Below are 15,008 nucleotides of genomic sequence, written 5' to 3'. Positions count from 1 at the left end.
AAGAAGAAGAAGAAGAAGAAGAAGAAGAAGAAGAAGAAGAAGAAGAAGAAGAAGAAGAAGAAGAAGAAGAAGAAGAAGAAGAAGAAGAAGAAGAAAAGAAGAAGAAGAGAAAAAAAGATCTCAGAACACAGTGCAGGAAGAGACAATTACTCGTCTGCCATGGTTTGTCCCCCAGAGGTTCCTGTATTAGGAGCATGGTGCTCAGAATGGTGACAGTGAGACAGGACAGAAGAAATAAAACCACACAAAACAGATCAGCAAATCAAAAATTTAACACTGTACTTCTAAGAAAAGCTGCAGCTTCAAGATAAGCTCTTTTCCTGCTTCTGGAGACCATACTAATAGTAGTATGTAAGGCCCTTACAATAATCCGTAGGTTCCTGGGCCCTCAACCCTTTCACCTGCCAGTTGACTTTTCCTCGAGCCCAGAAAGCAGCTGTGTTGCAGAAAGTGTGTCTTACCCTCCCTCAAATGCATCTCTCCATTTCAAACCCACATAGAGCCTGGCAAGCATGAGGTCATGAGTTTGATTTCTTGTTCAAAAACAAACAAACAAACACAAACTCATAAAGAGATTTTGCCCTGTAACCTGGCAAACAGTGAGAATACACATCCTAGATCATCCCTATTGAAAACAGCCTCTCACTGTGCCCTTCCGCAGCTTGTAATGTGCCTCGTGTCCTTGAGCACCCACACGGTTGAGTGTACCCTGCAGCCAAGTCTTACTAAGTTTCTCCCATGTCCCTGTTACTCATGTGCCCTGAAAATTCTCTCTGTGACCAGAGCCAGAAAACCTGCACATTTACTTTGAAGTGCTGGGTTAAGTTCTTTATTTCAGCTTTAAGCATTCTCAGACCTAGCCTGTGACAGTGGGACCTTTAAAGCTGGGACCTAAGGGAAGGTAATTGGGTCACCGGGTCATCACCTTGAGAGAGATTAATGTCATTTGTACAGGATTAATCTAGTTCCCTTGAGAATGTGTTGTTACAAGATGACCTGGCACTTCCTCCACACCCCTCTTGCCACTCACACCTGTTCCTGTCATTATGATATTGTCCACCATGCAGCCTTCACCAAAGCTAAACAGATGCTAGCATCATGCCCTTAAACTTCCAGAGCTGTAAGCTAAATCATCCTGTTTTCACTATAAAGTATCCGGCCTCTAGTATTTTGTAATAGTACAGAAAACACACTGATATACTACTCTATCTAACAGTGATCTGGCACCAAGGTTAATATCTGAACTTTCTCCAGTAGCTTCGCATGACCCTTTGGAACTGCCACTAAAGCCTTTCTTTCCTACATGGAGAATATATATTATAGATCCCATATATTATATGTATTTTCATATATATATATATATATATATATATATATATATATATAATCATTCATGATTAGTTCTTAAAGACCATTACAATTTTAATGTTTACCTACCTGTACTTCTCCAAAAGCCAAATCTTCAGGAGACCTGGGATCAGAATCCCAGGGGTTTGGAGGATTCAATTCTAGAAGTAAAAGCCCATTATTTTCATCCATTTCAACAACTAGAACCAAAGAAAAATGAATCTGGGTTAGTGCCAAAAATGACTGTAACAAAGTACACCTGAAATAGAAATGTGTGGCCCAAGTATACAGAGTGCCACAGAACAAAGGCAGCACTCACTGGGGCCCACTAGTGTCAGCTGGAGGCCAACATCAATTCATTTCTTGATTTGTTATTACAGGTAAGGAAGGTAAGAGATCATGGCCACATTAGGATGCACAACGGCATCGTAAACTGTGGCACACACGCGCACTAAATGCACAACAGATGGTTCAAAGTTCTATGAGGGTATTCAAGGAGAAACATCTAGTGGCTAACCAAGAAAATTTCAAATAGGAAGTAATCCTCCAGCTGGACTTAGAGATGAGGGGTTGAGGGGACAAAAGAAACCCAGGGGTGTGAGAGGAGAAAAATGGAGACAACAGCATGTGGAAGGCACTGAGGCACAGGAGAGTTCATTATTCACAGAAAGCTTGGTCAGTGATGACCTAGGAAATGGTATTAAATCAGGCAAGATAATAAGGTTGGTCAGCATGAGTTACCCCAGATACCATGCTAAGTCATTTGGATTTTACCTTAGAACATGAGGGCTCAGTAAAACAATGGTGGCAGGCCCCATTGGGAGCCTCCACAAAATCCACTGACTTCCTTTCTACTATAGCATTCTGATTTTATTAAGAATAGTGTTATGTCTGTCTATGATGAGCCTATTAGAATTTCCCAGGCACCTTTGCAACTATAAGTAATCTAGAAACAGTACACAGAATATATTCAGTTCTTCCAGTCTGCTGTGAACAGCAGCCCAGCAGTGTGATTTTCTGCTCCCTTTGTCCTTCAACTGCTCCCCTTTCTTGTGTGGAACTTGGTTTCCGTGGTTATAAGAACAAAATCCTTCCTGAGACCCCGTGGAACAGGGCCACAGACCAAGGCCAACAAAGCAGATGGATAGGAGGAGCCCAGATCCATGAAACCATAGAACAGCCGTACTGCCCTGGGAAGCCTGTTTTGCAATCTCCTGTGAGGTGAGGAAACTGCCCCACATGAGACCACTCTCACTGGGTTTCCTGCTACAGCCAAAAGAAGCTCCTCATTGCTTAAGCAAGAGAGGAATAAAGTCAGAGTTTTGTTTCAGCCCAGTGTGAACACCACGGAGAGGATCAATGAGAGGGAGGTAAGACCGTCTTCTAACTCTAACAATAAAATGATATGTGAGGTGAGCCAGCAGCACAGCGCTGATGGGCCTGAGCATGGGGCTTGTACAGCCTTGTTTGAAGTCTCACTTTCCTACCAATTTGCAAGTGATCTTGGGCAAGTTACTTGATTTTTTCCATTCTCCAGTGTTATCAATCTTTGTTACTTCCAAGGAGAGATAATCCTAAGAACTGGAGTAACTGCAGTACTGCTAAACAAGACCTGGGCAGTCACTGTTGAAACATGTCCCTGCTTTGTGCCCAGTGCCCTCAAAGGACACAAGTCAGTCCATTCAGTGGGGGGCGGGGAGGGCAAGGGAGATCCTCGAGGGTGAGGTCTCAAGTTAAAGAACGCATGTGTGCAAGGCATCAGCACCAACACCAGGCTGCATAGAGCAGAGAACAAGAGCCAACTGTGCCTTATTGTGTAATTCTTATACAAGTTGTTATCTCATAATTATGTTCTTGCATAGTGCCGTAACCTGCACATGCCTGTTTACCCGTGATAAGTCATAACTGTATCCCACTGTGCACTACGTTAGACAAGTAAAGTCCTGTTCTCTTGGGTCAAGTCCTTAGGTGTCCTTAGATACTCTGGAGCTTTGAAACAGTCTGAGTGGTTCCCCACATTCCATGCCCTCAAAGGTTAGGGGTGTATAAATGTAACATTCTATATGTAACAGGACACAAGTACCTATAATTAAGAAATCAAGAACCATGTCGTTATGCAAAATCATCTTTTTCATTGGAGAAATTTTATCCATTAGCAACATCAAAGCCCAATGTATAACATTCAAGGCTTGGACCATATGTTGAGCAAGGTCTTCAACCTGGAGAGCTGAGTTTATGACCCTTAACCCTTGTCAGATGTTTTGCCTAGCAGCACGCCATACGCAGCAGTCAATGTCTTTGGTCAGATGCTATTCCTAGCAGTCAACCACTGCAATGCCTGGTCAAGGTGCCTGTTAGGTCATTTCCTGGTGACAGGCAGGGCTTATGTCCTGAACCATGATAGCCCATATGGTCAGACGTTGGCCATGTTTCCATATGTCTCCCCCCCAGGTCAGCACCCCACAAGGGACAGTGCCCTGTCCCTCTGCCCAAGCTAGCAGCCTAAATGTCAGCCCCTAAAGATGGCCTAGCTGTTGTGCACACATGTAGGGCATCTCTTTCATGTATCACAAGCAATCATATTGTAGTTTGGATCATGGCTTGATCCATGAGTGTATCCACTCTCAGCTGGAGGCCCCTCTTTCCTTGTTTTTTTTTTTTTTTTTAGGAAAGAGGGGTTATGTCCTACACTCTGTCTGTGTAGATGGATTCCTGAGCTGTGTATATCATAGGTCCCAAATCATTGCCAGTTCAGCTGTCAATGGGCTAACTAAAATGAAGGCCTGCTGTTGGATGTATGCCCCCCAACACATGAGAGTGGGAGCCTATGCCACTCCACTCCTGGCATGGACTGTTTATGTCCATACGCAACCCTCTGTCAGTATTTTGTCTGAGCTTTTATGATCTATGATTTCTCACAGGCATGCAGAGCAGCATAGAGTGCTGCAGTTTGTCAGTCAGGTAATACCAGCTCTTAGGTCCCTTCCACAGCTGTGACCAAAACCCAACAGGGTGCTCCCACTTCCCATGTTTTTGCCATAGGCCCCAGCCAAGTCCACTGCCATTTCTACTTCCATTTAGGATAAAGAGCAGGTGAAGGTCAATGACTCATAGGGCTTGCACCAGTGCAACAGCCCTCTTTGAGTCCTGAAAACCAGTTTCTGCTGCATCTATCCAGCAAGCAGATTCTGCTGCATCTGTGCATCCCCATGTTGTGTCCCTCCTGTTCGTCCAGCATAAAGGGCACAACAGGGCAGCTAGGTGCAGTACTTCTGCCAAAACCCTAGCAAGTGCACCTATACCTGTAATGTCATGGGTCTGGTCTTACCCATCATATAACACCTAAAAATTTGACAGACAAGCCAGTTCCCTGGACCTTGCCTTTGTCTATGGTCCACCCCCAAGTCAGGAAAGCTTTCTTTAGACTCTGCAGGGTGGCTTTAAATCTGCATGACAGTCAGAGGTTGGCATAATATCAATACAATGAAACAGTGACAAAGTGTGGCTTGGTCCAGGTGGCCAAGTCCTGGGCCACTAGGCCATGACACAAAGTTGGGCTATGCATACAGCCTTGTAGCAGAATCTGGAAGGTCCATTGTCCCCCTTCCCAGGTGGAGGCAAATTGGTCCTGCCTGGCAGCATCAAGGTAGGATTTTACACATGGATTCTCCACAACCCATCTGGCTTCTTTCTGCACAGGCCATACTGGAGGATTATATATAAGGTGTATCACCCATGCCTTTTCCAATTTCAGGGCAGTCTGTCACGTTGCTTCATGGCCTCTAGGCAGCAGGCACGGCTTCACACACACTACCTGCATGGCCTGGAGGAGAGTCAGCAACACACTATATGAGTGCTCTCAGGCTCTGATTTTCAGCACACAGGTTCACAACTGGCACTGTCTTTGCATGGTGTCGAGCTGTGCACCCACCAGTCAGTATGTCTACTCCCACTGTGTGTTCAGCAGACAGGGAAACATACATCATACAGGCCTGGGGCAAGTGCCCGATACCTACAGCCACCTGGGCTTTCCAGACCAGTGATGTAGTGACCTCTACACCCTTCTGTGCATGTAGTTTTCCTGTAAAATGGGCTGGGTTGCTGTATGTTAGCACTGGCTCAGCTCCGGTATCCACCAACACTAGTACACTGCATATTTTGAGGGGACCAGTAAATAGTCAATTCTACAGGTGGCCTCCAGTCTCCAAGGACCCTCAGTATCCAGGTACCATGCCTGGCTTCCTGGTTAGGATAAAAGGAGGCCAGTGTCACTTCTTCCTGTTTCACCAAGGCTTCTTTGGCCTTCTAGCCCTAGCCCATTGGCAGGTACTGCTGTTCGGGGCATAACTGCCTCTGCAGAGTCAGCAACACACCCAAAGGCTGCCTGCCTGACTTAATCTGCAGCCAGAAGGTCCACGCAGATCAGTGCCAAATGATCTGCAGTGGCCCCACAGCCTGTCCTTGGGGGGACCGGCCCCCTTGCCCAGAGCTCCCCTTGTTTTTCTCCTTTGCGGGTACAGTTTTTACAGCTTTCACTCTACCTCAGCACTTCACTTCCACATCTCCCAGCCTGGCCAAGGCATCCATAGAATTGTGGGTTGGAGGACCTGTAAAAGGAGCTAGAAAGGGCACCACTGACCTAACGTGCCAGCTGGCCCACTCACCAGGAACCTGTGCTTCGTGTGTGTCATCAGCATTTCCTCATCTGGCCTAAGTGATGCAATTTGAACGTCATCTGCTATGTGCCCATTTCACGTAGCAGTTATCAAGTCTAGGTAGGCTGTCCATGAGCGACTTGCTCTGACAAATCACCTGGATTCTCCCAAACCAGGCAACCCACTGCCATCAACCAATTTATCAATCTGATTACCCACTTCTTGGGCTGTTCTCTGCACTTTCTGCACAACCCATCACGTAGGTGGGGTGCTGGCTATGCTAGTTATGTGGTATACCTCCTGCAGGCTCAACTGCATGTTATCAGCCATGTTGTCCCACAGCCATAGCAGCTACACAGGCACTGTTTCATCTGCCTTGTAGTGGACTGACAACTGGTGATCAGCTTGTAACACCCAGCTGAACTGAAATGGCATGGCGCTGGGTGTGGGGGCCAGCCTGAGGACTGTTGCAACAACATAAAAACGAGAACTGGAGAGGAAAAAGCTAAACTGTTGGGAAGCTGTAGGGAGTTCTTGGTTTCCCTGAGGACCTGGGTAAGCTGGCTTTCCTGATATGAAGGCATCTGTTCTCACTGTCAAAAGAGCTTGGGACTAGCTGTTGTTGAGAATGGCTTCAGCTCACTTTGGGGGAGCTCTGCTCCTCACTGTGAGCATCACTTCCTGGCTCTGGAGGGGAAAATGGTGCATTGCTCAGTCTTCTGGAGAAGTTTGTGGCATTGGCTTTCCTGGTAGGAGCTTGGCTGTTGTCATCATCCAAGGAGTTCAGGACCTCACTGTTGCTAAAGGTGCCTGTGGTACTTTTGTGGGGAGCTCTGGTGCTTTGAGTGTCACTTCCTGGCTCCAGTACAGATCTCTCAGCCTGCTAGCACTGATCCTTCATCCTGATGCACACATATTCTAGTTTCCACCACTGACCTTTGGGTCTTCCCAGCACAGATCCATGAAATAGTCTTGTACAAGACGTTGCTGTGGGCTCTTAGTCTCCAGTTGGATTCATGGGGACATTGTTATGGGTTCTAGGTCTTCAGCTGGACTCATGCAGAACATCGCTGTGAGATCCAGGCTCTTGGCTGGATTCTTTTGGTCTTTAGTATGTGGACAGATTTCCTGCAGTGTCTTTGTACATGACTCTTTGGGCGACTACTATAGAATAATTCTATAAGCTATGTATCAGTATTAACTTGTTTCCCCTTGCAAAACCCTAAACTATACTATACCTTCTGCTTTAATTGATTTGCCAGCTCCCACAGCTCCATGGCTGTATAGTTCATGTCCGTGTGTGTTGGATAGAGGTAGGTGGCCCTCCTTGTCCTCCAGCCTGACCTAGGGGTTCTTCTACCTTCACCTTTTGATGAGTAGCTGGCCTAGCATGCAAAACCATGGGATTTTTCTCAGGGTTTTCACAGACATGAGGACTTATGCTTCTGGAGACATTTCTGAAAGAGGCAGAACCTTCCATGCCTCATAACATGAGCTCCTCAGCAGATAGCAATTGCTCAAGGTCTCCTCTATCTGTTCTGGCTGGTCTACTTGCTGGACTAGGCCATCTACCTCTTGATTTATGCAGCAGAAGAGAGTGAAGAACAGCCAGGCCAGCCACCCCCTCACAGTGAGGGGGAGGATTTTGTCTATCTATTGCTTCCATGGCTTGCAAGACATCCCTGACCTCCAAATGGATTGATTCCCAGTTCTCCTGATCCTTTCAAGATGCCAAGAAGATTGCTACAGCTACCACTGGTGAGGCCAGGGTTACCTGCCAGCCATTCCCCAGGGCTCTCCCTCACCTTTGGGCACTATTCCCACAGCTGCCACAGGATCACTCACCTCAATAGTCTGCCATCCATGCCAGTTGTTGGCCCACTCACTTGGGAGGCCCAACAGAGGTTTTTAAGGATGAGGTACCAAGGATAAAGAATGCGTTTGTCTAAGACATCAGCAACAACGGCAGGCAGCATGGAGCAGAGCAGAACACAAGAGCAAAAGAGCAAAAGGTCCCAAGAGCTACCTGCATCTTTATTGTATAATTCTTATATTTACACTCTTACACAGTGCCATAGCCAGTGCGTGCGTGATTGTTTATCTGTACTGCATCATGGTTACATAAGTACATCCTTCTGTGCACCTGTGTTAGACAAGCAGGGTCACATCTTCAGGTGTCCTTAGACCCCTGTAAGCTTTGAAGCAGTCCGAATGGTTCCCCACAATACAGACCTGTTTTATCTGCACTTTCAAAATGACTACAAACTATACTTACTTTGAGACAATTATCCATGGAAGAAACTGAAGTAAAAACTATCATGAAATCAAAACAAAGCTACATGTGTCCAATTTCAGTTTGCTAAGTCAGTGGAGGGAGCAAGTCAAGCAAATAATTGACAATTTAAAGATTTCCCTCCCCTAAGGTACGTTTATCCTCTTCCCCTGTTCCTTAGTTTCTCCATCCTGGTCTGTATCTAAATTCTCTCTCTTTGCCCTGACAAACCAAAGACTCACATAGACGACCCGCGTGGAGCACTCTCTCTGGTTGTCAGAACACCCAGTCTCTGACTTCAGTAGGCGCTTTGATCTTATAGAATCATGCTCATTTTCTTCTTTTCTTTCTTTTCTTTGGAGGGGAGTTATTTTACCTCTATGTAATTTTAATTGACTCACACTAATTTTATTGGTACCCAGGGCACAGTATATATAGATATAGATATAGATATTTCATATACGTGCACATATGGCATGATGATCAGATTGGGGTACTTGGCACATGTATCACCTCAAACCTGTATTATTTGTTTGGGTTGTAAACATTCAGAATCTTCTCTATGACTTAGCTTGTCCTACTATGCATAGAACGCTGTCAGGTATCACTGCTAGCCAATCGCACCCCTGTTCCCATTAAGCACCCAGAAAGGGCTTTCTGATCCTTTCATGCAAAACTATTCTCCAGCCCACAACAGTCCCAGCCTTCCCAGCCTTCTATTCTTCATTTTCTTCCTGGCCCACATCTTAGCTACCTGGGTCATACGCCCTTTGTGGTCTCTCCTTCCTGTGTGACGGTCAGCTCCATGAGAAGTGAGACTCGCATTTTGTTTACTGTGGAACTGATCTTGTGCCAAAAGCATTTTGTGGCTCACATCAGAATTCTTGAAGTGTTTACTGAGAAGGCTGATTTGCAGTCTTAACTGCTCGTCTCCTGTGCCTGTCTTGGGGGCGCGCAGCCCTCATTCTCAACAGCACTGCTCCCATCCAAGCCTGCAGCTTAAATTAGGAAATTTAAATACGGGGTTATCCCAACACAAGCTAAGAATGAACCATGAAACTAGAAACATGATTCCAGCAGGTATCATTCTCTGATCTCTGCCTTCCGCTACTTCCTCTGTCTTCTCTGCTTAGTGGATGGGCTCCTGTAGGCCATGTCCACGAACCTCCTTGTCCTCTGCTTACCACTGAGTGTGTCTACCAAGAGCTTCAGCGTGAATGAGAGAAGGAAGCTCAGTGAGGCTGGGCTATTTATTCCTGAAGGTCACATCACCTGCTGTTCCTTGGGTGTCAGTGGCTAAATTACAAAGCACACTTCATGTAAGTGTTGTGGGGATTCAAAGAGATAAGGAGCCCCAGCGTGTCCAGCACCATGCCTGCTGCACAGGAAACATTTAATAAATAACAGGGTTATGTTGGCGTCTATTTTACAGTTAAAGGAATAAGTAGAGTTAAGGAGAATGCTCCTTGGGGGAGAAGCAAAGATAGAAACCAGAAGAGGCCACTTGAGAACCACAGGAGTCTCCTAGAAAACTCTGAGCAAACACTTGTTCTGAGACCCACTGGTTAAGAGCTGTCTTCTTCCCACCTTTTTTCTTAAAAGATGTAAAAGTGTAACTCTTAACTGTGTTGGGAAGCAGCTACCACACGCTCCTTGTGTGCCTTTCACTAAGACGAACCGATTTGGTCAATAAAGAAGAGTGCATGTCTTTCCACCTCATTCCTATAAAGTAGTGAGAAAGTGTTAATAAAGTCTCCTTATTTTGACCTCCCAAATCGATGAAATCCAGGTCACTTGGGTTATGATTTTATGCCAGATAAACAAATGACACACCCTAAAACCTTCCTTAAGGAGTAATAGCTAAAATACAGAATGAGAATTAAAATAAAAGCCTACCAGAAAATTACAAAAATGAAGAATTAATTATCAATGTTAAGAGAGCCAAAAAATAAATCCTAACTAGGTAACTGCATAATATAAGGCAAGTATCATACAAGACAAAATGTCTTTTTTTTTTTTCTTTTTGATACTGGGAATTGAACTCAGGACCTTGCGCCTGCCAGGTCCCTATTCCTGGCCCAAGGAAAGTACCATAAGTGGGTGAGTGATTTAACAAACTGTGCTGTGGCAAGTGGTTTACAAAGTTTTTCAGTTGATTAAGACACAAAGGTCAGCAATCAAGCCGTAAGAACATAAGATTGAACAGAATATCAAATACAAAGGAGACTAGTCCTTAATGTTTAAGAGAAAAGGAGTAGGGCTGGCAAGATAGTTCAGTGGACCAAGTGCCTTCTTAGGCAAGTGCAGGGACTGGAATTTGATCCCTGGTACTACATGCTATGCCAGCCCTGCCCTTGGGCACGCTGAGCCAGCCTCTGTGGTAAAGCATGCCTGTAATCCCAGTGCTGAGGAGGTTGAAAACAGGAGGATCACTATGAGTCCAAGCTGTGTAGTGAGACCTGGTACTAAAAACAATTTTTTTAAAAAAAGAGAGCAAAGAAGGGGCCGGAGAGATGACTCAGTGAAATAAGCACTTCACTGGCACAAAGAGAATAATTCCAATGGGAAATCTACATGGATACAAATGAAAAAGTGGTAACAGCATAACAAATTAGTGAGCTTATCTTTTCATATGGTGATTGGCAACTACAGGCATTACATATGATAGACAAATGTGACAGACGACACGGAGATGCAGTTTTGGGCAAAAAGTGAGCCCACATTCCAATGAATGGATGAAGGAACTCCTTCCTTCCTTCCTTCCTTCCTTCCTTCCTTCCTTCCTTCCTTCCTTCCTTCCTTCCTGTAGGATGTAAACAGAAAATGGTGTACTCCTCATACTTTCTCAGTTTATAATGCTTCATCTACACAAAGTTCTCGTTTAAATGATTATTTTCACCTCCAGTTCTTATTGCACTTCCCCCCAGGGTCCCATTCTGAATGCCTGTGTAAAATGTGTAACATACTGTGCATGCGCTGTTAATTGATACGCATGGCGTTGTGTCTCTAGGTCTCTCTTAGGGTGCGTCCACATTGCCTGCATGCATCCGGCCCACTTCTGGGTCCCGCCGTGCCGTACCTGTGCACCCCTCAGGCTGTCAGCCCTTGGTTTAGGCCACAACAGAATGTCTTCGGGATAGAAACAGGAGTGGGCTTTATGGACCCTGGTATGTTTAGGAACCTCGTCTGACTAATCACTGTCAGATTTCTCTCCAGAAGGGCGGCTTCAGCCACCTGCCCTCCACAGACAGGATGATCTCATGTCACTGGAAACATCTGGTATCATTTTTTTTCCACGTTCAATTCAATTTATTTTTATATTGCCTCTCATACAAAGTCTCTCAAAATGTTTTACAGTAAGATATAAAATAATCATATAACACTTGCCTATACTTGGAACAGCAGCAATCACCCAGGCAGCAGGAGGGTGCAGCTGGGCACAGTCATGGGTCAAAGTCCCCAGGAAGACACCCCCTGTTTAGGAGCTATATAAATGAAAGGTATCATTTTTGTTTCCACCATTTTTTGGTGTTAGCAGGAATGAATACAGGACCTCTGCACTAAGCTACATCTCCAGCTTGAGTTTTATTTTTTATTTTGAGAGAAAGTCTCACTAAATCAAGAAGTTGCCCAGACTGTGTGAAACTTGTGATCTTCCTGCCTCAGCCTCCCAGTACTCTAGGACTGCAGCCATAACCACACTTGGTTTATAGTTTGTAACTTCTAGCCAACCAGCGAGATGCAAAAGGAATCTCCCCTATCCCACTTCGCTTGCAGTTTTCTGATGACTAATGAACTTATAATTTTCTGATTTAAATGAGTTTAATAAACATTATTTATGAACTTTTGGGTTTCATTTTTGTAAAATGCTAGTTCCCACCTTTTCTTCCTTTTGGGACTGCCTATTGTTATCATGTCAATTTGCATAACTTCCCACCAAATGCTGGATGCTAATCTTTTGGTTATAAATGTTGCAAACTCATCTCACAAATTGTCATGTTTTAATTTTTGTCATTAAGCGGAAGTTTTTAACACTGATGAAATCAAACTGATCACTGATTTTAATTCATGATGTTATGCCGTGTGAGTTGTACTTTTGAAGAACAGTATTGCCTGAAGAATCAAGAAGTGTTTCCTCGTCTTCAGCTCACAAAGTATTCTCCTATATTTCTTCTATAGTCTTCTCTTTCACATCCAGGTTCCCAGTCTGTGGGAAGCCACCTTAGAGCTGAGTTTGGCAGGGACAATAACTTTCATTAGTCATATTCCTCTGCCAGTAATTCAACCTGTTTATATGAACAGCTGAAAATACAGAGAAGTTCTTATACACCAAGATGAACTTGTTTTAAAATAAAATAGTTTTATTTTGGCTTTTGATTTTTTTTCAGTACCAGGGATCAAACTCAGGACCTTGTGCTTGCCAGACAAGCACTTATTCCACTGAACTATCTCCCTGACCCAAAATAGTTTTATTTTGGACAGCAAAAAGGGAAAGTACAAGCAGCTTAAATTTCAACAATAGAGAAACAGCTAAGTAAATTATATGCTAATAGTTAATATGAAAAATATTTTAAGATTAAGTATAGAATCATGTACTACATAATGTCATTTGGGTGGATAGATCACACATAGCCATGATTAGATTGCTGCTAAAAGATGGCTATCACCAACTAGCTGTGACAGTGCACACCTAACCTCCCATCACTCTGTCAGGAGAATTACACATTCAAGCCAAGCCTGGGCAATTTAACAAATGAGATTTTTTTCTTAAAATTAAAAAAAAAAAAAAAGTGAAACAAAATAAAGGGGTGGGAAAGTACCTAAGTGAGAAGGGCCTGGGTTTAATTACACACACACACACACACACACACACACACTCACACATACACACATTGGCATGGTTTGTGTTTCATTGTCTCCCCAAAGCCTCAGGCAGTCATGCAGTCACTGGGGTGGCTTCTAGAATTTGTGATTAATTCATGATCCAATACTGGGATTATGGGTGTGAGTGCTACACCTGCCCTAGGTCGGGTAATCTGCATTCCAATGTAGGGAGGAGAAAGAGGCTTGCTAGTGGCTGCAGCCACTGCCCCTCCTTTTCCTATTTTCTGCCATCATGAACAGTTGTCCTCTGCCAGCTGAGTATGGGCTGTAACCTGCACTAACTGTGAGCTAAATAAACCTTGACTCATTAATTGTGGAGGTCAGGTATTTTTGTCCCAGCAATAAGTAAAAAGTAACACACAGACCCCCAGATCCAGCCCTAGCCCAGGCCTGGTGAGTGTGTGGGAGAGCTTCTGGCTACCCTGTGCCTGTGGGACCTGTTGGTCCAAACCCAGGCGCAGCATGAGTGAGACCCACTTCTGCACCCTTGGAACCCTCCCACCCCATAGCCGCCCCCCACCAACGCCCGCAGAGTGAGTGAGAAATTCTACCGTGTTCTCAGGATCCCCAGATCCAGCCCTGGCCCAGGCCTGGTGAGTGTGTGGGAGAGCTTGCCCTCTCCCTTAGTCCTCCTTATCCCTTCAGACTCAGCTCAGGCCTGGCATACACGCCTGGGGTGAAACTCTGCAGCTGTAGTCCCTGCAAAGAGAGTAGGGGATGGAACTGCTCAGCTAGTCCAGGAACAGAACATCTTGCCAGAGGGGCACAACAGGTTCATTCCCAACGGCTGCAGCAGGAAGGAGCTGAGCACAGCAGCCAGACCGAAGCCAGGCACAACTGGATAAATTCAAACATTGTAGATCTGCACCTGAATTTTGGTTGGCACTAAGGTTATAACTGCACCAAAGCTCTACAACAAAGGACAGAGGACAGTGCTATACAAAATGACAATGAGAAGGAACAAAATGCAACCTCAGACCCAAAGCCCACCCATAACAAGTGTAGAGGACACTAGCACAGAACGAATTGGGAATCACACAGCTGAAATCAGTGAATTAAGAGCTTCTGAAAGAAAGAAACAGCTGCAGAAAGGTATAGAGGAACTCAGACCAGAAATAAAAAAAGATATCCCTGAATTAATAGCATCTGCAGTAAAGAATAAAATGCAGAAACATATGCAAGAAACCCAATGCCCACCTAGAACAAGTACAGAGGACACTAGCTCAGATGAAATGTATGAATTAATAGTGTCGAAAGTAAATAAGCAACAGCAGAAAGATATAGAGGAATTTGGAGTGAAATTAATTTCTGAAATAAGAAAGAATTCTCTGAACTCATAACATCTGAAGTAAAGAATCAAACACAGAAACATAGGGAGGAAACCCAGGCTGAAAAAAAACACTGCAGTAAAAGAATTAATAACTGCTTCTAAAGAAGACATTGATTTAAAAAAAAAAGAGAGAGATTAGAAAAATGATGGATTCCTTGAATGAGCAATACAGGAAAGAAATAGATTGCATGAAGCAGAGTCAAAGAGATCTAGAGGAACTTAAAATCTTAGTCACAGGGGGCCGGGGAGATGGCTCAGTGGCCTGAGTTCAATCCCTGGTCCCACCAAAAAAAAAAAAAATCTCAGTCACAGGCTTGCAAAACCATTTAAGTGATGAGCTGTAAAAGGCTCAAGTCAATAACTTCTGAGGATAACCCATTAATATTATAGACTGCTAGACAGTGTTAGATGTTTAGTTGAATTCAAACACTTATAGTATTTAGATGCCAATAGAATATTCACCTCTGACAGGACAAAAAAATAAATAAAAATTTAAAAAAAGAAAAAAAAAGAAATGGAA

General features: G+C 44.3%; 1 protein-coding gene across 3 annotated transcripts in view; it reads right to left on the bottom strand.

The window, feature by feature from the left end:
• Positions 1 to 15,008, bottom strand: part of LOC101576406 (cytidine monophosphate-N-acetylneuraminic acid hydroxylase) — a 93,338-nt gene that overhangs the window by 41,522 nt on the left and 36,808 nt on the right. For all 3 annotated transcript variants that reach the window (XM_023700007.1, XM_023700008.1, XM_023700009.1), the window contains one exon: positions 1,438 to 1,547. In XM_023700007.1, coding sequence (XP_023555775.1) covers positions 1,438 to 1,547 — 110 coding nt within the window. The remainder of the gene's footprint in view (positions 1 to 1,437; positions 1,548 to 15,008) is intronic.

This window comes from Octodon degus, unplaced genomic scaffold (genome assembly GCF_000260255.1).
Source record: "Octodon degus isolate 3935 unplaced genomic scaffold, OctDeg1.0 scaffold00119, whole genome shotgun sequence".
Lineage (NCBI taxonomy): Eukaryota > Metazoa > Chordata > Mammalia > Rodentia > Octodontidae > Octodon > Octodon degus.
The sequence above is the reverse complement of the archived record's forward strand: the minus strand, read 5'-3'. Positions and strand labels throughout refer to the sequence as shown.